The 24,648-nt window shown below is 37.6% G+C and overlaps 2 protein-coding genes across 4 annotated transcripts; both read left to right on the top strand.

The window, feature by feature from the left end:
• The first annotated feature begins 965 nt into the window (after positions 1–965).
• LOC112286895 (U4/U6 small nuclear ribonucleoprotein PRP4-like protein) lies at positions 966–4,735 on the top strand. 2 transcript variants are annotated; one of them, XM_024529263.3, is made up of 6 exons: positions 966–1,993; positions 2,445–2,925; positions 3,179–3,376; positions 3,612–3,693; positions 4,057–4,293; positions 4,473–4,735. In XM_024529263.3, exons 1-5 carry the CDS (start codon positions 1,248–1,250, stop codon positions 4,173–4,175), a joined length of 1,626 nt encoding a protein of 541 aa, XP_024385031.1. In that variant the 5' UTR covers positions 966–1,247; the 3' UTR covers positions 4,176–4,293; positions 4,473–4,735. The 2 variants fall into 2 exon arrangements, with proteins under 2 accessions (XP_024385031.1, XP_024385032.1); XM_024529264.3 differs by having other exon boundaries at positions 4,057–4,251.
• Positions 4,736–8,944: 4,209 nt separating this feature from the next.
• On the top strand, positions 8,945–17,438 carry LOC112286893 (cellulose synthase A catalytic subunit 7 [UDP-forming]). Of its 2 annotated transcripts, none has more exons than XM_024529261.3 (14): positions 8,945–9,494; positions 9,865–9,977; positions 10,987–11,182; positions 11,836–12,026; positions 12,172–12,289; positions 12,530–12,725; positions 13,096–13,362; positions 13,640–13,985; positions 14,136–14,273; positions 14,421–14,759; positions 14,953–15,232; positions 15,389–15,585; positions 15,800–16,162; positions 16,374–17,438. In XM_024529261.3, the coding sequence occupies exons 2-14, from the start codon at positions 9,900–9,902 to the stop codon at positions 16,953–16,955; spliced, it is 3,291 nt and encodes a 1,096-aa protein (XP_024385029.1). In that variant the 5' UTR covers positions 8,945–9,494; positions 9,865–9,899; the 3' UTR covers positions 16,956–17,438. The 2 variants fall into 2 exon arrangements, with proteins under 2 accessions (XP_024385029.1, XP_090109199.1); XM_090253073.1 differs by having other exon boundaries at positions 12,172–12,241.
• The last annotated feature ends 7,210 nt before the right edge of the window (positions 17,439–24,648 follow it).

Here is a 24,648-nt window from a genome sequence, read left to right on the forward strand (position 1 = left end):
TTAATATGCACTTATTACATCAACATATGAGGTCTATAATTACAAATCATTAATAATCAAAAATCATAAAGAATATTGTATAATAAAAGTTTATTTTAAACTTTTGTATTAATTTATAAGCTTTGAAAATACAAGCTTTTAAAGATACACCAAGGATCAATAATCTTAAATGCAATTTTTTTTTTATCTTCTTTATTAAAATAAATTATTTGAAGACATGTTGGATTTTCTTAGAATTGTAGTATAATTCTTCTTTTTTATATATATATATATATATATATATTTGATATATGCTAAGTATTTCTAATAAATATTACAAATAAGAATATATAAGTATACATATATTTTTAATTAAAAAAATTAAATAATAATAAAATAAAGTATGAAGAACAAACTAGTTTCATCTATCTATTATCCATAATCATTCCATAATTAATTGTTTGCAAAGGAAGCATATTTAACAGTAAAATTGATCATTATCTACCATAAACCAAAAAATACACCTTGATGTTATCACTAATACATCTAAACTTAATATGTACAAATTTCTGAAAGAGAACTAACAACAAAAAGTATAGAAAATATACAAATTCAATGTCTTACAGCAAAAGAATGTCAAACTCAACATCATTTTCTTAATCCAAACGTTACATTAATATTTCAAAAATTACCACATTGTACTTGGAATTTTTGGAGGTTAAATCCAGATACAAGGTTGACAAGACACACCCCCAGCGGAAAATAACAACCTAAAAAGATTCCTTCCAAGAAATGGGCTCAGAGCAGACAACCTTGACCTTTTAACCGCAGGTGAATTCAGATAGGTTAATGCGATGCGGAGAGAAGAGCTTTTTCTATCTGAAGACGGGTGGACTTGGTTTGGGAGCTGTGGGGGGGGGGTTGGGGGGGAACAGGCGGAGCGGCATTTTGTGCAGCTTCGATCGCAACAAAGAGCAGACCCTCGCCCAGAGCGCAGGGTCGGAGGCGCATCGTTCAGCTAATGTTGCTGGAGGGCCCAAGCTCGTGGTCCTGTGGCGTTGTTAGGGTTTTCTGTTGTGGCGGCGGGGCATACCAAGCTCAGGAAATTCGCAATGGTTTTGGTTTCGTTAGTGGAGTGGTGAGGACACCTTTGTTTTGATCCACGGAATCCTGTCTTGCATCGGGTGTAGTTTTGGCGTTGCCCGTCCCCGCCATCATCCCTTAGTCTTCCTTTCATTTTTCGTTTTTTTAATTGTTTGCTGCTCGCCATGGCGGACTCCTCCCTCCCTCCTGGTGTAACTCTCGAGGAAGACGTCGATATGGACCATCCTCGCTACCCGAGTCTTGGCCCTGCTCCCGACAATGGCGAGCCTTCCTCCCCAGATGATAGCCCCGACTCGCCCACCGCTGAACCTATGGAGAACGATGAGCACCTCTATCAGGTCTCGGAAGAGAGTCAGCGCGCTCGCGAGCGTAAGGAGCAACTCGTGCAACAATTGCTGATGAGACGTCGCGCCACTGCTCTCGCAGTTCCGACCAATGATTCCGCGGTTCGCCAGCGCCTCCGTCACCTCGGCCACCCCATTACGCTCTTTGGTGAGCGAGAGATGGAACGCCGTGACCGTCTCCGCGCTGTCATGGCTAAGCTTGACGCCGATGGAGAGCTGGACAAGTTGGTCCAAGCGCATGAGGCCTCTGCTGATGCGCATGCTGATGAAGCTCATCATGAGACCGTTCAAGACGATGTTCCGCCATTGCAGTTGTTTTACACCGAAGGCAGTGCAGAGCTTCTTGAAGCTCGCAAGCAGATTTTGAGGTATTCTCTTCGACGCTCGTGGACACGAATTGAGAGGGCTAAGAGAAAGCGAAATGACCCAGATGAGGATGAAGACGCTGAAATTGATGAAGTGTTGAAATCTATGGAGGAGACGTCGCTGGATTGCAGTGAGATTGGTGACGGCAGGCCTCTATCTTCTTGCTCGTTCTCTCCTGATGCATCCTTGCTAGCTACCAGGTGAGTGTTTTCTCACATTATCGCCGAATTTAGGATTCAGTATGCATAGCTTGACTTTTTTTTTTTTTTTTTTTTTTTTTTTTTTTTTTTTTCTCCCAAAGTTGATCAAATTGTTGTAGGATGGAGGAGTTTCATTCTGTCATATTATTTAGGACTTGCAGCCATTCTAAAGAATAGGTTCTACTTTAATTCTCTATTATTACGTGGGGTTAAGAAAGCTCAGGGAATTACAGATGCTCCTAGGGCTTCAGTTAGTGCTCTGCTTGAGTTGAATAAATCGCCATGTACATGGTGATCGAGTTGCTTTTGAAGCTTTGTATAATATCCGTGGAACCTCTTGTAGATTTTTGGATGCCAACTTCACTATGCTCTTTTGTGTACTTTTGGTTTTACACTTTGCCTTCAGGACTATATGTCACTGCACTTAGCTAATTATCACTTGAGTGTGCAGTTCCTGGACAGGTGTGGCCAAACTCTGGAGTATGCCTGATGTACAGCACCTTGCTACATTTAAAGGTTATCACACCGAACGTGTGACCGATGTTGTGATTCACCCTGGAGCCTGCAAGTCCCAGGATGCTGGGGCAGGAAACGTTGCGACAGCATCTGCTGATCGGACTGCTATATTATGGAGTTTAGAAGGAAAGAAACTTCAATCGTATGAAGGTCACTTAGATCGCCTTGCCAGAATTGCATTCCATCCTTCAGGTTTATATCTTGGAACTGCAAGTTTTGATAAGACTTGGAGGCTTTGGGATGTGAGCACGGGCATTGAACTGTTGCTACAGGAGGGTCACAGCCGTAGTGTATATGGCATTGCATTTCAGCAGGATGGAGCGTTAGCAGCATCATGTGGGATGGATGCACTGAGTCGAGTATGGGATTTGCGAACTGGGAAAAGTATTCTAGCTTTGGAAGGTCACGTCAAAGCGGTGAGTGTAGAAGTGCTTGTGCATTAGAATGCTTCTTACGTGCATAAGCTTCCGCAATCTCTGCTTGTGCATATTTATCTTGGCTCTGAGTGTCTTGCTGTCTCGGCTGAACAAAAAGATCAGCCTTAAGACTGGTGTTGCACAATTGGTTCTATTTTGTGCAATTTAGCTCGGTTAAACCTGTTTCATAAGCAGAAGCTTTATTGCTCGTTCTAAGAGGAATGCGGGGTTGGGGCTGGTCTCACTTGGGCAGGTGTATGGTGTCGATTTCTCGCCAAATGGTTATCATTTGGCGACGGGTAGTGATGACCATACATGCAGGGTGTGGGACTTGCGTAAGAAGCAGTGTCTTTATGTCATTCCTGCTCACAATTCTCTTGTCTCTCAAGTCAAGTATGATCCTTCAGATGGTTACTTCTTGGTCACAGCCTCGTTTGATAATACATCTCGGGTTTGTGAACTAAATGCCTTTTTATCCTTATCTTGCTTTCATCTTACGGATTACATGCATGTATTTCGGTATTTCCACGAGTTTCATCTTCAGTATGACCATTTATTGTGACAAGGGGTGTATATGATCTTTGCAACTTGATTCATTTATAATTCCTCTTATTTATGTTCGAAACTGTTTAGTCCCAGCGTATTATCTTGTTGAAAACAAGAGGATATGTGGTTTGGTCTTGCAGATATGGTCTGGCCGTGATTTTAAACCAGTGAAGACGCTTGCAGGCCATGAAAGTAAGGTTGCTGGAATTGATGTATCAACAGGTGAGACATTGAATTATTTTATTCGTGCGCGTGGAACCTATACGCACGACATTATGTTGTAATTGTTCATTGTCGTACGCTGTCCTGCAGAAGTTTATTTTACAGTCGTCATATGTCAGGTATGCAGTACATGAGTTTCCTGAAGATTGATTTTGCTCTTGTAACAAGTTGGATTTATACAATTTTATGCAAGGTAATTAGACTTAAATTACTGAAGTGCCGTCCAGTTTATATTTGGAAAGATGCATATCTACGGTCATGACTGTACGGTAGTAGTCACCTAACCTGGTATATGCTCACGGTGGACTTAGTCCTTTCACTTTCAATTGACAGTTTTACATTGAATGTGTTTGTTGATTTTAGATGGGAGCTATATTGCAACTGTTTCACATGATCGAACAATCAAGTTGTGGTCTCATTACAAGTCGTGGTCTTACGACAAATCTGAATTCATGAATGAGACGATGTCAAATGCTGAATGAGCTGAGGAGAACTCCAACCAACAACTTGGCATGGCATTCCAGAAGACTGTTATAAAGCTTCTCATGATGGCTCATGGTATTCTGTCCAAATTGGTTACCAGCATATCGCGCATGCGGGGTACCTCTGTTTCCTTTGTACTTGCATTTTCCTGTGCAGTAGCCCTTTTGAGTACCTGTGTAATATTTGTTTGTGCGAAATCTGAAGACCTGGTCCATCTAGTGTATCATCTCTAAAGATGAAATTGTGTTGGATATGTATCATGATTTCTCAAACTATACTTTCGCCATCTGTTGCAGGTGTGATGTGAAGAAGTTTTGACATTCAATTTGATTCAAAACAAACCTACTCAGTGATTGGAGGATTTGATTTGAAACTAGTTTCATTTAAAAAAATGATGTGCTCAGCCTGTAGAAGTTTTAGGGTAGTAGAGAGAGGGCTCTGCTGTGAGCGAAAATATAAGCGAAGAGGTGCTATTTTTCCTGGATTTTCCATGTAAATAGCTGGGATGAGTCTCTAAAGATCTTACTACTTGAAAATTAAGGCAATTGATTTCGAGGTACTCTCTCAAGTGTTCTTTCTTTTCTCTCTCTAGTCTGATTCGAAAAATACTAACTGATATTTGAATGCTTCTATTGTCACCTATTTACTGCATTCATTGGTTTCAATGTTATTGAGGTGAAAGATTAGAAATGTATCATCGTGATTGAGCTTTAATTGACACCTTGAAAGGGAGAGTTGAGCCTAGGAGTTGCTATTGGAGCACGCGATAGTTGAACAACCGATGCTCTGAAATCGAGTCTATCTTCCTGTATGGAAGTCATGCTTTACTCTTGAGGTAGAGGCTAAACCAAGGCCGATTTTGTTGTGCAGAATTTTTCTCTACATTGGTGAGGTTGTATGGAGATGATATCTGTATAGATTAGCATGTGCAGCCTTGATGTTATTCACTCCCTCTTTTTTGTGGCTTTGTTTGTTTGTTTGTTTTTTCTCTTCTTTGGTATCTATATTATGAAAATTAGGGCCTCTAGAAGCTTTTTAGGTTCTAAAAATTATAAAATATCAAATTTTGTGATGTAATGTTTTTCAAACACTAAAATGTTTTGAAGGATACAGAAATTTCTAGATGATTAAAGAACATTCTTAAATTTTTTTGAATGATGTAGTATGTTGAAATTCTAGGAAAAGTCTTATAATTAAATTGAACGTTTTAATAGGTCCAATAAGTTTCAAAGATTTATTGAAAGCAATACAAATGTTTGAAAGGATTAAGAAGATTTGATAGAGTTCTTCAAAGTACTTAAAGTTGTAATTTGTTATGTATTTGTAACATCATCTTTCATGTTAGCAACAAATTTTACTAGAAACTTTCATGATTTGTTACTTTATATTACAGTTTTTTTTTAACATTTTTAGAAAATCTTTGTGATGAAATCAATTTTTTTAGTCTTTATTCAATAGATAAATATGTTCATTAAATCAAGTGTGGGATTTATGTCTGTATATATATATATATATATATATATATATTTTTGTTAATAACTTAGTCAAAATTATGTTTAAATGCTCTAATAATAATCTCTTATAAGTTTATAGTATTATAATCAAGGTTTATATAAGAGTCTTCTTGGAAGCAACTAGAAAACATCTTGGAGACATTTTGGTGATATTTTTGAAGTGTTGAGGTGACTTAAAGGAGTGAAGAGAGGCACAAAGAATATTGTTGTTATATCTTTTGTTTTAGTTATTAAAAAGATCAAATTTTGGATCTTAGATTAGAGGCTTTGATTAGAGTAAGCTTTTGGAACAATATTTAAGAGAAGTACATCCACATGTGTGCAAAATTTGATTGTAATAATTAACCAAAGCAAGAAAAAACAACATGCTAAAGCAAAAGGGGTCCAATAAGTTTACAAGTCAAGAACAACAACTTAGAGGGGTCAAAACTTGGTGTTTATTAGAGTTATGGTTATGATAATTAAAATATAGTTGTATTGGTAAGACAAAAACACAATCACAAAGTTTTAAGATTATTAAGTTTGGTAATATTTGGTTTAGAAGATATGCACAAAAAAATAATCAAATGTAGAATTGTGAGAAAAGAGTAGTATCATGAATACACTATACAGAAGACCAAATAAGAAATTGAATAAAAAATTTTCAACAGGAAAACTAGCAAGAACTTAATTAAACTAGATGAGTACAAGATCAATACCAAGAAAGATAAGCTTAAACTCTAAGAGATATATTTTCAAGACTAAAGATCTCTTCAACCTTAACTTTAATATATATTAGGTATTAGGAAGCTTCTTAAGAAGTTTCCATGTTGCTTGAAGATGAAGCAATCCTAAGAAGCTTCTTAAGCAACTTCTTTAATCTTTCTAGAACTTTCTAAAACTTTCTAGAATCAATTTGAATATTTTAAAAACTTTTTAGAATTTTTAGGATTTTGTTTAGAATCTTCTAGAACTTCCTATTAGAATATTTTAAAAATCTTTTGGTACCTTCTAGAACTTGATAGAATATTTTAAGGATATTCTTATAATCTTCTTATTGGATGTTTGTAATAAATAGTGATTAAAAATTTAATTTAGGAAATTTGCTTGCTATAGATGATTTAAATTATCAATCACTTTGAAAATTGAGAATGAATAGAGAATAAGTTATGTAATCTATTACAAAAGATGTCAAATCTTTTCAATGATTTTACAATGAGTTATACAAATTCAAAGTGAGGTATGTCAAATGAGGTATAATTAAGAGATTTAGGTAATAACTTAGTACAAAAAAGTGCAAAATGAAGGATTGAAACTAATAAAGACATACATAAGCAATAAAGTTCTTTACAATAAGAACCTTCATGCTTTTCCAAATCAACAACAAACTTCTCGACATTGGGCAGTAGAAGAAGTTTGTCTACTTAGAAGCTAGTTTGGATATATTATGTTTTATAGACCTATACCCTCATGATATCACACATCTATTGCTTTGTGCTTTAGGAATGGCACAACTTCACCATGCAATTGTAAGCAACTCTTTTTTGTATTGTACTTGTGAATTATCAACTCCAACAATATTTTGTAAGAGATTTGGCTGCAGCTTGGCTTGTTAGTTAGTCCAATGTGCAAAAACAAGTCTAGCAGTTGATTTTGTTAAGTGAAGGACATTGAAGTAAAGATAAGGAGAGTGGAGAGGGCTTGCAATGATAGAATGCAAACACGAGTAATTGTATAGCAAGTTAATATGGTGAAAAGTCTTGCAAGGATATGTCCTCAATTTTTTTTCAACTTAAGATATTTCATCTCAGTACCTTGATTCATATGCATCAAATTTGAATGCCTATTTTATCTTGTAGACATTAAGCAATTAACTTGGCATAATGCTCTAAAAGAAGCTAAAGATTGATAAAGATTGATGAATGTAGAAGAAAAATATAAGAAACTTGCAACCAATTCTTAATAATAGACAAGACAATTGAACCAAAAAAAAGCTTGAGCTTCAACACGTATAGCCCTGCAATGAACAATCCAACAAAAAATGCATTAAGTTGCCTTTGTATTGCACTTTCCAAGCTCATGAATTGCTTAAAGAAACTCACACCTAATTTACTATTACCAGCATCTTTGTTGATAGCCAACACTTTGGCTACTCTAGCTCTAACCAAAGCGAATGTCATAGTCTCCTTTCATCCCATCACTATTGCAACCTCCCTTCTTTTCTTCTATCCACTATCCTAGAATCTTTAAAAACTCACAAAAATTTAAATTACATTAATAATTTCTATAGTAATTCAACCTCACATGACTCTTGTGAATGCTATAAAATTCAACCATTAGCATGCATAGAGCTTGAAAATGCAACTTGGATGGTGAATTAGTAGTGACAAGCTAATTCTCAAACACTTTAAAGAGCTCTAAAATCCTCATCCAAATTTTCCAAGCATTCTAAAATTATAGTATGATCTCAAAAGTGTATCTCAAATACTACATAACATGATTGCTACCAAACTAATCTAATTGTTTAGGTTGATAAAACAAAAGCAAGCAATGTATTTTGATGGTTGTTGTATGCATCAATGAATGTGATGGCAAAGTAGGACTCTGTCACCATTCTCATCAACTTATTTTTTATTGAATTGCTCATTGCAAAGTTGTACTTGAAAACAATGTTAGTAGTAACTTATTATTGACAAGGATACATTTGTTATTATTACAAATCTTAGGAATGTATTTGCTATTATTAAGAATGCAAGGCTATTCTTGATATTTTAGCATACTTGAGGGATATATATTATATTTTTCCTTCTAATAATTAAACATATAATAATTTCAACAAAATTAATCAAAATATTTTTAGCATTATTTATAGAAATAATATTTGAGATATGTTAATTTTATTATTTTTTTTAAAAAAATATCTTAACTTATTCTCTAAGGATATTTCTACTATCCAAAACATATTCTCTAAACATCTCTATCAAGTTTAAATTACATCATGGGTTACTATATTCTAATCTTTTGTATTTCAAAAAGAAAGATGTAAATATTCTCACATCCAGTTGCAAACTAGATATGTATTTTTAGCTGTGAGCCCACCACAATTCAATGCAATGGTAGTTGAATTCATTGGACAAATATTGTACAAAGTTCAGAACACGTGAAATAGACGGATGAAACAACTCCACCCAAAATTCCAACCTACTAGAATCTCATCCAAGAAACGGGAACACTCATCCAATAGAATCAGGTAGCTACTCATCGAGCCCATCAAATCAATCTCTCCCTCGCTCCCCGCCGTCTCCAAGGAAAAGCGACGCCGCAACGGAGAGATGAAGCGGAGCCTGAAGTGAAATGGGCGGGAATATTTGTAGTGCCAGGGTTAAACCGGCAGTGCAGGCAGATTGGCAGCGACGCAACGGAGATGCAGCATCATTCTCCTTCTCATCTTGCAGAAGATCGTAACCCCATATCACCACTTCGGCACTTGCTCCATCGGATGTGTTTTTGCCACTAGAATTCATGATGCCGCGGTCATGATCCCCTTCTCCGAGGTGGGATCGGGGCGACAATGATGGGCACGAGAGTACGTTGAATTGAGGACCAAGTGGGGGGGAGCTCTTAGTTGTTGTAACTGTGTGTGTGATACGCTACGAGTGTGTTAATTCCATTGTCGAGGCTCGCGCTCTGCTGCTGAGTAGTAATTGTCAACGGTAGTGGGAATTTTCCATGTGCGTTTGCCTTGGTGAACTTGCAGAGTGGTGATTAATGACAACGTGAATCTGCAGCGCTATTTATCAAAGCTACGCATCACCAGAATTTGTGGTTCGTGCGCAGGAACTCTCTTTATGTTGCTCTTCCCGAATATCCTCGACACGTTCCCTCTCTCTACTCAGCGTCTGTCTCTGAAATTCATGAACGTGCTCTGAGTTTCTAGTGAGGTCAATGCATTGCTCGATTTGTCTCAAATTACGGGAGAGGCAGACATCGATCAATTGGCCTCTGACTATTTAGAAGTGATGCTTGTGAGTGCTGGGTTCGTCCTTGTCAGGGGAGTGGAACCGTGGGTTTTAAGTTGCCCCGAGTTGCGTTAGAGTTGTAGTTGCATGGTTCGAGGAGCTGTTTAAGTTCATGGAATCAAGGGTGGTTTTCTTTTTTTTTGGTAAGATAGAAAGGTGATTTTATTGGTGTACAGAGGTTTGGCATTCAGGAGTCCTCACTGGTTGGAAGATGGAAGCGAATGCGGGCTTGGTGGCTGGATCTCATAATCGAAACGAGCTGGTTATCATTCGTCAGGACGGCGATGGGGTTGATCTTTCAACTCATACTTGGTCTTGAAATGTTCTCTTGCAGTGTATCCTTGATAAGGAAAATGATATGTCGACGTTTGTGTGTGAGATATGATAGAGATGAATGATTTGTGGTGTTGGGCCAAAACATTTGAGAATATTTGTTCATATCTTGCACCTAGAAACTTTCGTACTCCAGCAGATGCTGCTACATGGACATCCCTGTTAAGGATCTGGTGGGTAATTTATAATCATGGAAGTTGAGAGGATGTTGAAATAGGACTCTCTGTTAAGTGTACTTTTCATTAATGCACAATTTGAGTGCGGCTAGAGCATAGAAAGTAAGAGAGGATATCAGGTCGTGGAATAGAAATGTGAACACAGACCCAGAACTGTTTGAAAGACTATTTCAGCTCCAGCAGTTCGACTGGTCGCTGTCCCAGATTTGTATTCATCCCAGCTGCTGTTCTTTTGCGAGCATCCTCTCGCCAGTCTCCGCGGAGAAGGGTGCACTGTGGACAATTTGGAATGGGGGCATCAAAGTACTGCCCCTGTGTTCAGTGCTCGACTTGACTGCAACCAACGTTCCAAAATGAAGTTTAATGCTCACATCTGTTAGGATCACTAGCTCTAAAATGCAATCTGCCTTGGGCACACAGAAAACCCCTATGTTCGGTGATGTGGTCCTCGTTTCACTACTCTACTCTTGTCAAAAATTTCAGTCATATCCAGCTTAAAAGTATGCAGAATGAACCCTCAAGAACGCGCTCTCATACCTACAGAGCAATTTCTGGATTACTCCATTCGCAGAGCTAGAAAGGTTTGCTGAGAGCAACTATAAAGGACTGCCTAATAATAGTATTTCATTTTCTCGCTACTTTGCAATCATCTGGAAGACAAGAGCGTGGACTTCCACTAGACGGCCATGGGTAGAATGGAATGAAGCCTGTGAAAAGTCCGGAATAAAGAAATTGTGGAGTTACAATGTATGAGTTTCTGAAGAGAATTTTGGATTGCTGTTTGTGCAGCCAAAACCACTAAACAATGTTAACAGCCACATTTGTCAAATTTGTGGAGATGACGTTGGGATCACTACGGAAGGGGAGCTTTTCGTAGCGTGCAATGAATGTGGTTTCCCCGTCTGCCGCCCCTGCTACGAGTACGAGCGTCATGAAGGCAATCAGTCTTGTCCCCAATGTCGAACTCGTTATGAAAGACACAAAGGTGGGATATGCTGTGTCATTTGGCAACTTCGATTAGATCGTTACTACATTGTTATATTGCCACATTTGAACGACCTGTCGTTGTTACATTAGCTTCAGTCAAGCCGCTGCAGAGAATCTTGGGCTTTAGTGGTTCGTGTTTCTGTCAAGTATGACTCAATTTTCTACTATTATTGTGCTATGCAAAATCTGAATAGGACTACGGAATTCAGTTATGCTTTTTGTTCAACGTTTAATACTCTGAAATCCATGACGCTAATTCAAGAATCCTTTGCAGTAGAAGTAGCAGAAATCTCGGACTGTTCAGCGTCCAATTTTGATCCTCTTCATATGTAGGGATTGGAATGCAAAGTGAAGTCAATTAGTTTATTGGTCTTTTGGTGTCTACGTGCAGTTCTGACTGAATTGGTGCATGATCATTAGAATCTTTATACTGCACTTATACCCAGCAAAGTCTCTCACTAGTTCGCACGTTGTGGACAATTTTTGTGCCTTATTATTTAGATTCAGGTCTGGTGAGCAGTAGGTACTCTTGGAAAATCCATCAACAACTTGTTGCTTCATGTTACTAGCACTAACTTCTCGGTTGAAAGCTTTGAGCCAAGAAATATGTATTACAGTTACCGACGTAATCTATCATTGTTGGCCATGAAGGAAGTCCGAGGGTCGACGGTGATGAAGACGAAGACGACACAGATGACCTAGAAAATGAGTTTAACTACAGAGATGTTCATAAGCAAGACAAGCAGCAAGCTACAGATGACGTGCTACATAGCCACATGAGCTACGGACTTGAAAATGACCAGACGATGTCATCAATGCGGTCCCAGTTTTCCCTTCGCACGGTATGTGATGCTCTGCTTGCCTCTCATGGCAGTCTCTTGTGCTATCTAACGGGGTAAAGTGCAGATATTTTTTTCAAAAATCGTGCATTAGTTATAATATAATTTGGGGCTTGAAAGCGGGGATTCAACATTGTTTGTGAAACAGGTCTCTGGAATGAGTGAATCGAATTCGACTTCACTTGAACATCATGCTATCGTTCTTCCTCCAAGTTCAGGTGGGAAGAGGATTCACCCCATTCCTTACCTTGAAGGTGGCACCCCAGGTATATGAAATGAATATTAGTACACCTGTACTACAATGCATGTTCTGTTCCTTAAATTCAATACTTGATTGGTGGTCCAATTTCGCACGGAAACTGAAATGCCTTGAAGGTTCTAGCTCATTGTGGATAACCTTACTGGTATTGCGAATTTTAAGTCCTGTCGAACGCAAGCAGCTCCCGGGACAATCGCATCTCTTCAAACGGCCAAATGATTAACAGTCGTTTAATCAAATATTGCAGTGGGAGCTCGTCCAATGGATCCAACCAAGGATCTTGCTCAATATGGTTATGGCAGTGTTGCTTGGAAGGAAAGGGTAGAGAGCTGGAAGCTAAGGCAGGGGAAGTTGCAAATGACGATGACGGAAGGAGGTCAGCTTCAAGCCGGTGGGAAGGGTGGTCCAGAGGAAGACGACCTCAATGGGCCCGACTTGCCTATGTAATAGTCTAACAAATAGGCTCTTTTTGGGAAAGTTTGTGACGTAAGCATAGTCGGACTGCGTTCATTTTATTATCACTATGCAGGATCAATAATCGCAGCACCTTTGGTTGCTGGATAAAAGCTGTCGGGATGCGATGTATGCAACCTTCTTGTGGGTTTTTTAATATTGATTATCTCTCACTTGTTCATTAATGCAGTAGAATGTTGTAACTGCAAACGTCCAATCATGTTGTCCAAGGTCAGGCGGTCGTTGAGAAGCGTACAATGGCCAAGTTACTGGTATCGTGTAAATAATGTTAATGGCATAGATCCTGGTCTTCCCAAAAAGAGTAACTGATCCGGTGCGATCTGATGTTTTATTTAACAGAATGGATGAGGCAAGGCAGCCCCTATCAAGAAAAGTACCCTTTCCATCTAGCAGAATTAATCCTTATAGGATGATAATTGTCATCCGCCTGGTAGTGATTGCTTTCTTCTTTCGTTATCGCCTATTAAACCCCGTTCCTGGTGCATACGGATTATGGCTGACATCTGTGATCTGCGAAATATGGTTTGGTGTCTCTTGGATACTTGATCAGTTTCCGAAGTGGTTGCCAATTAACCGTGAGACCTACTTGGACCGGCTATCTCTCAGGTGTGTATTTATCCCTTAAAATTGATAGCATTAAAGCCCGGGGATACATTACATGGCAAGCATTATCTCATATATATCTCCTTTGAGAATCTGAAGAAATCCATCATGACCCGCTACCCAAGACTAGCACATACCTTGAATTCAAGGAATATTTCTTAATTTACGAAAGTTTGTCAAGATTACAAAATCTTTAGTCTTGCATATATTGGTGAAATTGGACATGTTATAATACTTGGAAATCACATTGACTCTAATCAGGTCTCACTCATTTTCATAGGTATGAAAAAGAGGGTGAGCCATCCCAGCTGGCTCATGCTGATATATTCGTCAGTACTGTGGATCCTGCCAAGGAACCGCCACTCGTCACAGCCAATACTATGTTATCTATCCTTGCCGTTGACTATCCTGTCGACAAAGTCTCCTGCTATGTCTCTGATGATGGTGCAGCCATGCTGACATTTGAGGCTTTATCTGAAACATCAGAGTTTGCTCGAAAGTGGGTTCCTTTCTGTAAGAAATTTAACATTGAGCCCAGAGCCCCTGAGGCTTACTTCGCTTTAAAGATTGATTACCTGAAGGATAGAGTGCAGCCTACATTTGTCAAAGAGCGCAGAGCCATGAAGGTCCGGATTAAACTTGCTACTTGGTTCTTTTTCTGCATGTCATCTTTATTTATCTTAAAATGGCAATAATCAGAACGTGTATTTGTTGCGGTCAGTGCCTTTAGTTCTAAAAATTACATTAATGTGGTAGGACTGGTTCAATTTTTGCAGAGAGAATATGAGGAGTTCAAAGTGCGGGTAAATGCACTAGTAGCAAAAGCTCAGAAAGTACCAGAGGAAGGGTGGACAATGCAAGATGGAACACCTTGGCCTGGGAATAACACCAGAGACCATCCAGGAATGATACAAGTGAGTTGATAGAAGTGAACTTTCACATTGTATCTGTGAAGTCCTTGGTTGAAAACTTCGATACTCTTCATGTTCAAACAGAAATCCATGTGACTTTAAGCTAAGAGCGATCTCTTCTTTTGTATTGTGTGGCTTAAAATTCAACAGGTATTTTTGGGTCACAGCGGTGGACGTGATACGAATGGGAATGAATTGCCGCGATTGGTTTACGTATCAAGAGAGAAACGCCCAGGCTTCGATCACCACAAGAAGGCTGGTGCCATGAATGCATTAGTTCGAGTTTCAGCAGTTCTAACAAATGCCCCCTTTTTCCTCAACTTGGATTGCGATCATTACATAAACAATAGTAAAGCACTCCGAGAAGCCATGTGCTTCTTAATGGATCCAACAGTTGGCAAGCGAGTTTGCTATGTCCAGTTTCCACAGCGATTTGATGGCATCGACCGAAATGATAGATACGCCAACCACAACACAGTCTTCTTTGACGTAAGTAGATGAATAATAACATGTGAACGCTGTTGGTTCTGAAACATGACACAAATTAGTGGATCTAAATCTAGCTCAACTTTTATCAATCTATTCATTTGTTGAGTTGCACAGGACACACCTTCAATGAAAACTAGGATATACCTACTCTCCTAAGGCGGATTCATGTCTGATTTGCGATTTCGCACTGCAGATCAACTTGAAAGGTCTCGATGGTATTCAGGGTCCTGTGTATGTGGGTACTGGATGTGTTTTCAAAAGGCAAGCCCTTTACGGTTATGACCCTCCTCCGAAAGATAAGATTTCAAAAAGGAGTCACATTAGTGGTATATGCCCAACGTGGTGCTGCGGACCTCGCATGCCTAGGCCCAAAAAGCCGAAATCGAAAAGCAGTGGGAAATTGAAATGTTCTGCAAGATTGGACTCTGCTGTGCCTATCTTCAGTCTCGAAGACATGGGAGAACGAATCGAGGGTGAGATGCAATACTAATACTTTTCTCAGTCTAAGGTGCCAGCATAATTTGAGTAAAGTTACATTATTTACGAAGGTCTTGGTTATCAGTCCTTCAAATTACAGACACTATGTTAACAAGGAGCATGGCTGAGCAAGATCTATCGTGAGCCTGCAGGAATGGAGGACGAAAAATCATCACTAATGTCTTTACAGAACTTCGAGAAGCGTTTTGGTCAGTCTCCTGTCTTTGTTGCCTCCACGCTCTTAGAGGATGGAGGGGTACCACATACTGCAAATCCCGGATCTTTACTGAAGGAAGCAATTCATGTGATTAGCTGCGGGTACGAAGACAAAACAGAATGGGGAAAGGAGGTAATGTTTTGAACAAATGCTGCGTTGAATGATTTTTGACATTTTATTCTTAAATTGCACTAAAATCATGTGTGACGGCTTGATTTTAGGACTAAGAAGATTTGCACTTTCAATTAGCTAGAAAATTGGTGAGAGCAATCATGCATGTGACAAGCAGCCTCTACGTAGTAAGTTCCACACTGTATCACAGCAACTTCATGTTCTTTGGGCACAGATTGGATGGATTTACGGATCGGTTACGGAAGATATTCTTACAGGCTTCAAGATGCATTGTCGAGGATGGCGTTCAATATATTGCATGCCCCCACGACCGGCATTTAAGGGATCTGCTCCTATCAATCTTTCTGACCGTCTGAATCAAGTATTGCGTTGGGCCCTTGGATCCGTAGAAATTTGCCTCAGTCGACATTGTCCTATTTGGTACGGCTATGGTGGTGGAAAGAGTGGTGGGCTAAAATGCCTAGAAAGGCTAGCGTACATCAACACTACTGTATATCCCCTAACATCGTTGCCTCTCCTCGCGTACTGTGTTCTTCCAGCAGTTTGCTTGCTCACAGGCAAATTCATCATCCCATCGGTATGTGAATTTTAATTATGAAACATTAGGGTAGATGAGACAGCATGAGTCTCATATGGTCATCCTTCGGTTTCCCTTATGCAGTTTATAAGTTGTGGTTTGCGTTAGGAATATTTCATTGCACGTGGGACCTTAGTTGCGTACAACTTCCACTTCAAAAGTTTTTCTCCTCAGCATCTTCTAACCTGCCCTTCCGGTTGAATCTCTGCAGATAAGCAATCTCGCAAGTCTATGGTTCATTTCTCTATTTATTTCCATTTTTGCTACGGGTATCCTTGAAATGAGGTGGTCAGGAGTTGGTATAGATGAGTGGTGGAGAAACGAGCAGTTTTGGGTCATCGGAGGTGTATCTGCTCACTTATTTGCCGTCTTCCAAGGTCTTCTGAAGGTGTTTGCTGGCATTGATACGAACTTCACCGTCACTTCTAAATCTTCTGAGGACGAGGACTTTGGGGAGCTTTATGCTTTTAAGTGGACTTCACTGCTAATTCCCCCCACAACCCTTCTCATCATTAACTTAGTTGGCGTTGTTGCCGGAATCTCTGATGCAATCAACAACGGATATCAAACATGGGGTCCTCTATTTGGCAAGATTTTCTTTGCCTTTTGGGTAATTGTACACTTGTATCCTTTCCTGAAAGGTTTGATGGGCAGGCAGAACCGCACTCCAACAATCGTGATTGTGTGGTCGATTCTGTTGGCTTCCATTTTTTCTCTTCTTTGGGTTCGTATCGATCCCTTCTTGACCAAAGTCACCGGCCCAGATCTTCAACAATGTGGGATTAATTGTTGATGATATTTAGTTTCTGGACATTAGAGTCATTTCAGTGTGATGGCATTGCCATCAGAGGGCGTCACAAGCATCGAATGGAACAGAAGCTGAAAGTTCCGCATCAGTTCGGGGACTGCTGGAAGAATCATATTGATTTTACTCTTTTCTACTGAAATGCGCGAGCAGCAGATGAAATGAACTACCGGAGAATATCCGATGTCTTTCAAATACTACTTGCAAGCCAGAAGAGGCAAGGGTCTATGGCGATTTGTAATATAATTCACTGGGAAGACTTTCTTTCTCATGTTGAGTTTTAGAACGTTTGCTAGGAATTTTTTCTGAGTATTTCTGTCAGCCATGGTACGTAGATCCGAAGTTTTAAGTCCAAACGCTCATACCTTGACAGATTAGTGAGAATAACCATTCTCTGCCTCACCACATGTAAAGCATGCCTAATAGTTTATACTTCAATGCAAGGTTTCAGGTGCACCTTCAACCCTAAAATTTTCCTCCATTCAAGTTTTGATTTATCCACTATTGAAATGAAGCCTGATACTTACCTTCAAGGTTTGGAAGGCTTCTAAATGTTTACATACATCTTTTGTAGGTGACTTTTCATGCCTAAATCTGTGCAAGTACAAGCTCACCATTAGTTATGCCCTTATGTGTGTTGATTCTTGAAACCTTCAGTACAAGTTCTTTAAATATCCAAATAATGTCACCCCATACTTCCAAAGCAATCACTTACAGGATGTACCATACTTAATACAACTACAAGTTTACCTGTTAAACCAACCCTATGTGTTACCCCGTGTCTCTATAGTTGAGTTATGTACTATGAGATAAGATGGCTCACAACTCAAACCATGAGAAAAGGTTCCATAATAAGAAGTCTGTTAGAAAAACTACTTAAGTATATTAATAGGTGTACAGAAAGGATACACTTCTTTGGTACATCTAATTATTGTGCTATTACTAAAAGAACTTAAGAAATTTTACACAAATAGTTAAATAGAAATGAAAGTACTATCATAAGATTAATATCAAATTTAGAAGAAAACAATCTACAACTTCTAAATTACTTTGATGTCATCAATAAAAAAAAATAAAATCTACTATTTATTAAAAAAGATCTAGCTTTAATATTGTATATTTTATTCTTGAAAAAAAATTCAAGGATATAATTTAAGATAAAAAAATTCAAAAGAAATCACATTTATATATTATTAAATAGAAAAAAAATATATAAAAAAGTAATAGATTTAAGGAAGAATTGAACTAAAATGGACATTGCTAAATACAAAGAAAATAGAGATTCTTGAATTAAAACACGAAATATAAAATAAACAATAAAAAGATTGAGAACAACATTAATCCTACCTCTCTTTATATCAACTACCAAAAAGGTCTTGTAGAAGTTCTTAAGGACCAAAGGCTTATGGCCAAAGTGTGAAGTTGTAGGTTGCTTCTAATATGGCTTTATAAAAATAAAAAGATTATAGAATTTTTTTTAATAAGCACATGGCATATCTAGAAGAATCTAAAATCTAACTTATGTCCAAGAAACTTCTTTAATTTATTTTTTGAAGATATTATTTTCTTAATATGCTTCTACGTGCTTCTACATACTTCTAGGAAAAATTTCATTTGTACCCCTGAAATATGTGGAAATATCAAAAATGCCTTTATGTTCTTGATAATTACACATGTACCCTTGAATTTTCTCATAATTTCAAAAATACCCATGTACTTGATAGCTTATCAAAATACTCCCATTTTAGCCCATTTTGGGGCCCAACCCATGTATCGCAATACGTGCGACGTGGCACTTGTGGGAAGAGGTCTGGCACCCCTCCGCCGCTGGCGCCACCTGCCTCTATACTGCCCGTAAACCCTTCTGCTCAAAGAGATTGCACTAGCTCCTAGAAACTGGGTTCTTCTTCATCTCCTAACTCTGGTTCCATAGAGAGAATGTGTCACATCTATTTATTCACTTGTTATGATTCTATGAAGTTAGGACTCCAAGCAAAAGTTGTGGGAACCACACTGCGAACTACACTTCGATGATCTCATAACCCAGTTATTACAAGTGCCTTGAAACAAATAAATGGTCTCTGGAATGAACTCTTTTTCTTCGCATGGGGGATCAGTGTTCAAGCAGGTCCTTCAGTGTACCTGAGAATACTTGAATCCCTTCTCATGAATGTGCTTTCATTTGTTCATGCTTCCAATGCTGTTTCTTTTTTGTTTTGTTTTTTTTTGTTTTTTTGTTTTTGTTTTTGTTTGTTTGTTTTTTTTTTTTTGAATCTTATTTCTGCTTAAAGCACATTTATTTGGCACTTGTGATTGAAAGCTGGATGGTGGCATTTCTTTCTAATGGTGAGAGCAGACAAAGTGTTGATGTTGATGAGAACTCCGCATTGAATCACGAATATTCATAGTTGACAACTTGAGAAACTGACCACTATAGTTCCAGCAATAAACCAATAAATTTAAAAGAGAGGGAGAGTGCTGGGTCCAATTGCACGGTTGGTGAGCATTGTTCTGGTTTTTTGGCAGTGCTTATGCTGATCGTTGCAGCCGGGACGGTTCTCTTCGTCATCAGAGTCAGAAGAGGCAATGAAGGATGTGGGGGTTTGGTGATGTTAAATTTGAGCTTCTACGGCAGAGAATTCAGAGCCAAGCGATAAGTGGGATTGACTGAGGTTGCTTTTTGCACCTTTGTTTCCTGGGATTGATCGATATATAAACGACTCCAAGATGCTGGAGATGCGCTCAAGTCTACTTGAGTGCTTCTCAAATGGCCGTTGGTTAGAACTTTGCAGCTTGATTGTTGTGAACCTACACTTATCGAGTCAGGAGCCAAATTCATGGAATTGACAGTGTCGAGAGGTCATTGCATTTCCAGCTTGGCAACTTTGTGAACCGCAGTGTGCCCAAGCATTCCCGCCATAGTGGCAGCTATTTGAGGCTCCCTAATAAATTTAGCAGAATAGATGAGATTCTTCACAGAGACCATGTGTGGAGAGTAGTTCTCCCGAGATTGAACTACGACCAGCGTCAACTTCAACCCGCACGTCTGCATCCCCTTGCATGATCATAGTTCCATCAATAAACTAATAAATTACTATTTGTCAGTAATATTTTTATTAATTTTTTATTTAGTTTAATTTTAAAATATATTTATTAAGTTATTTAAAGTTATTGTATATTTTTTAAATATTTGAGTTAGTAATTTTTAAAAGTTTTAATTTTTTTAAATAGGAATTTTGAGAAAAAAAATCATTATTTTATAATATGATATACAAAATATTTTTATATAATGGAGTTGTTCTTTGATGTTTTGAATATACATAAAAGAAGTATAATTTTGATGTATGTATAAAATGTATTTTTATATTACAAATATAAGGAGGAAGATATAACTTAGCAAAATATTTTTTTATTGAAAATGCTAGTATAAAAGGCTCATGATTAGGCCCTCTTTTTGTAGGAAATTAAGAACTTTGTCCTATATTTTGTAATATAGAATACAATTTAACTTCTCCTACTTGTTCTATATTAAGTCTCATATAAGATACAAATAAATGTGATTGTAGATAGAGCTATATAAGAGCCAAAACTTTGTATTTATAGTTTAATAACTACATTTTGTTGGCTTAAAAATGCCATTTTGTGACTATCAATTTAAAGAATATTATTCTATTTTTTTTAATATGAAAAACGTTTTTTTTTTTTTTTTTTTTTTTTTTTTTAAATTTATTTATTTACAAGCAATGTTCTATATTAGTAGACTATATTCTAAATTACAAGGACTTTCTAATAATTATCATAAATATTTTAATGTTAATTTTATATCTATATATATATATAAATATATATATATATTAGATTGGATTATATGATATACTAGTTTTATGCATATATTCACTCATTTATGCATATTTGTTGAATTCTATTTTGATAGATTTTAATTCAAATGTTATGCATTTCACTTCTACATGATATTTTAAATTTTTTTTTTTTATTCAACCATTTAAGAATAGAAAGTTTACCAACTTGACATAAATACAACATTTATACACAATAAAGTTTCAACATAATAACAAAAAAAAAAAAAAAAAAACAAAACTTATATTCAATCTTATATTTACAACTCTCAATACTTTAAAGCCACAATTAACTTAACACTATGATAGTATTCTATAATATAAGACTAAAAATAATAAAATCACTTAAATATCATATTTCAAATTCAAAAAATGTAATGATCTATATGCAGTCATGAACTTTAAATGAATAATATTTACAAAATATTAGTTATACTAAGCAAGCTTTTACATCTCTATCTTCATTTTTTATTTTTTTATTTATATTATAAAAGCAATCAATAATTTTTTTTATTTTTAGAATAACAAGAATTAAGAAATAAGTAAAATATATCTACTACATTGATTGATAAAAATCACAGAGTGTCACGGATATACATATGTATTATAATAAATACCTTAATGATTAAATAGAAGAAGATAAAATTAAAATTAAAAATAGATAAAAATAAATTAATTTCATAATACCTTCTTGAGAAGCTTCCTAAAAGCTTTATAGATGCTGCTTTGACTTTATATGTGTTTGTAGTTGATTGATAGGTATCAGGGACTATGTACAAGACAAGGATTCAAGACCAAAAAATGGAATTAGCTCGATATTAAAAAAATAACTGGATATCAAGCAAGAAGGTCCTAATTAGACTACAAGAAGTGAGTTGTTGAGATTGAGGATCCCTTCAGCCTCGATTCCTATATATACTAGGTTCTAGGAAGCTTTTTGAGAAGTTTTGATGAGGCTTAGAAACAAAGCAAGCCTAAGATCCTTCTTTGACAACTTCTTAATTCATCTAAAGCCTCCTAGAATCTTCTAGAATCTCTTGTGACTTTCTTGAACTTTCTTAGAGTCTACTAGAATATTTTGGAACCTTCTTAAAATCTATTAGAACCTTCTAAAATCTTCTAGAATCTTCTAGGATCTATAAGAACCTTCTTAAAATCTTTTAGAACCTCCTAGAATCTTCTCAAATCTTCTTTAGTTGTATATCTATGACATCACCTCTTCCTCTAGCTTCAAGGTCTTTGAGAAGTAATATTGCTGCAAGTCAATATATATGTAAGAAGTTGAAGATATGTGGCATACTGTTTTTATTTATTTGAGTTATTTTTTATGAGGCAAATGGTTTATAGGCCCTTATAGCCATTGATAGTATTTCAAGCCTTTTACTTGTGACCAAGCATGAACTTTGATATCTTTATTATGGAATTATCTCCAAAAACTCCTTTTGGACATCTTTCATAGGTAGGTTCTACCTCAAATACAATTCCAAGTGATTACTAGGTATTCTCTAACGTCTTTATGGTTTAGGTGGCTCTTCATATCGGGATTGTCTCCACAAGCTACTTGATTGAGATGGTATAATTGACAAAGTGTCTATCTCTTGACTTTCTTTATCACATAAAGTAGATAAGACTAAAAGAATATAAACAGGCTATGGTATCACGGACACAGAAATACAGGCTCGAGATCTAACAAGAAGTTCAAGAAGAACTGGCAAGAACTAGATTAATCAGATGAATACAAGAACAACACCAGAGAGGTGAGCTAGAGCTCCAAGAGATGTGTTGTCGACACTGAAGAACTCTTCAGCCTCGATTCCAATATATACTCCTATTTAGGAAGCTTCTCAAGCAATTTTTACTAACTAAGAAGCTTCTAGAAGGTTCCAGAGACTTGCTTCTAGAAGGTTCTAGAAACTTGTCTCTAGAAGGTTCTAAGGACTATGTCCCTAACATCACCCCTTCCTTTAGCTTCGAGGTCTCTGAGAAGCAATGTTGTTGTTAATCAATACCAATGCAAGAAAATGAAGATTTGTCGCATAACGTCTGCTATGAACTCCAACTATTGTTCACGAGGCAAGTGGTTCATCGGCCCTTGAAGCCAATGGTAGTGGCCCACTCCTTCAACTTCTGACCAAGCATGAACTTCCGTGTCTTCATTGTGAAATTGTCCTGCAAATACGCCTTCTGGCTGACCATCGTAAGTACGCTCGAACTCGAATACAATCACCAGTGATCGGTTACTCGGTATCTTCCATCGTCGTCGTGGTGTAAGCGGTTCTTCATCTCGGGGTCGCCTTCGTGAGCTAGTCGGTTGAGATAATCTGACTGGCATAGTATCTATCTCTTGGCTATCCATATCAGAAGACCAAACTATGGCTACTAAAAAAATTCTACTTTATCTTGGAGAAAATAACTACATCAACTGTGAATTTTGGTGGTGCTCTCCCCCTTTCTTATATTCTTGGGTGAGCAAGCTTTAGAAGGAAGCTATCGTCGAACTCGCTTAGGTTTATGAGAATGTTGTTGATGAAACTCTTGTACCTTTTATGGCACATTGGTAAGATTTTCAGCTAGCTTCCACGTTCACTCATTAATGTCGTAGCCGCACCAATGAACAAGATACTCCAAATTGCTCTACCTTCGCCATGAATCCAATACCTTTTCAACCTCGTATTCCTCGTGGTTCTCGATCTCAATACTAGGTGGCAGACATTGCACTCTTCTAAGAAAAGATGACTCTCGATAAGGCTCCAACAGAGAAACATGAAAGACTGGATGTACCTTCATAAAAGCCGATAATTCTAGACGGTACGCCACTGAATTGATTTGCTTCTGGATGATAAATGGTCCCAATCTTCGATAGTCCAACTTATCACATGGTCGCTTGGTCTTGATATTCCGTCGAAGAAGCCATGCTTTATCTCGAATTTTGAAAGTAGGTGCTTGATTTTGAAATCTATCTGCAGACGCCTTGTAGGATTCTTGAGCGGATTGTAATTGAAGCTTGAACATATTTTGAAGCTCTGATAGTTGTTTCGCAAATCCTTCAGCTGCTGGATTGTTATTTGTTGACGGACTCAATAAATCAAGCTTTGTATGATACTTATAGTTGGAAAAGAATGGTGTGTATTGAGTTGACGCATGGAGGGTGTTGTTATATGCAAACTCGACTAGCGACAGATATGTAGTCCAATCGTCTTGCTGATAGTTGATCCTACATCGTAAGTATTGTTCTAAGACTTGGTTCACCTGTTCCGTTTGGCCGTCAATTTGAAGATGAAAAGCCGAAGAAAGCTTGATATCCACCTTCAGTATCTCAAAGAGAGATCTCCAAAAATTTGATACGAATTGGGTTCTTTGATCTGATACGATATCATCTAGTAGTCCATGATATCGATACACATTATCGAGAAAGAGCCTTACTGTGACTTCACTAGATGATGTCTTCTTACAAGGAACAAAGTGTGCCATCTTTGTAAGCCGATCTACCATGACAAAGATGCTGTCAAATAAGTTCGATGATGGTAGGTTCGTGATGAAGTCCATGGAAACTGAAGACCATGGTCGACGTGGAATTCACAATGGCTATAGGAGTCTATAAGGGCGATGCGGAGGATTCTTGAATCTTGAACAGATGTCACAGGAGATGACAAAATCTTTCACATCCTTCCACATTTGGGGCCACCAAAAATCTCAAGAAATAAATTCCAAGGTCTTGTTGAATCCAAAATATCTCGCAGTTGGAAAATCGTGGCGAGATTGAAGAACTCAGAGTTGTGCTGGTCCTTTTGGGATATACAACCGCTCCTCAAAGTATAAAAGAT

This window comes from Physcomitrium patens, chromosome 9 (genome assembly GCF_059467195.1).
Source record: "Physcomitrium patens ecotype Gransden chromosome 9, ASM5946719v1, whole genome shotgun sequence".
In the NCBI taxonomy this organism is placed as follows: Eukaryota; Viridiplantae; Streptophyta; class Bryopsida; order Funariales; family Funariaceae; genus Physcomitrium; species Physcomitrium patens.

Excerpts from the sequence above, each read along its gene's own strand:
- LOC112286895 (XM_024529263.3), top strand. The coding sequence starts at position 1,248 with ATGGCGGACTCCTCCCTCCCTCCTGGTGTAACTCTCGAGGAAGACGTC. Across the intron at positions 1,994-2,444 it reads GCATCCTTGCTAGCTACCAG|TTCCTGGACAGGTGTGGCCA; the intron begins GTGAGTGTTTTC and ends TTGAGTGTGCAG. Across the intron at positions 3,694-4,056 it reads TGGAATTGATGTATCAACAG|ATGGGAGCTATATTGCAACT; the intron begins GTGAGACATTGA and ends TGTTGATTTTAG.
- LOC112286893 (XM_024529261.3), top strand. The coding sequence starts at position 9,900 with ATGGAAGCGAATGCGGGCTTGGTGGCTGGATCTCATAATCGAAACGAG. Across the intron at positions 11,183-11,835 it reads TCGTTATGAAAGACACAAAG|GAAGTCCGAGGGTCGACGGT; the intron begins GTGGGATATGCT and ends TTGGCCATGAAG. Across the intron at positions 15,233-15,388 it reads CATGGGAGAACGAATCGAGG|GAATGGAGGACGAAAAATCA; the intron begins GTGAGATGCAAT and ends GTGAGCCTGCAG.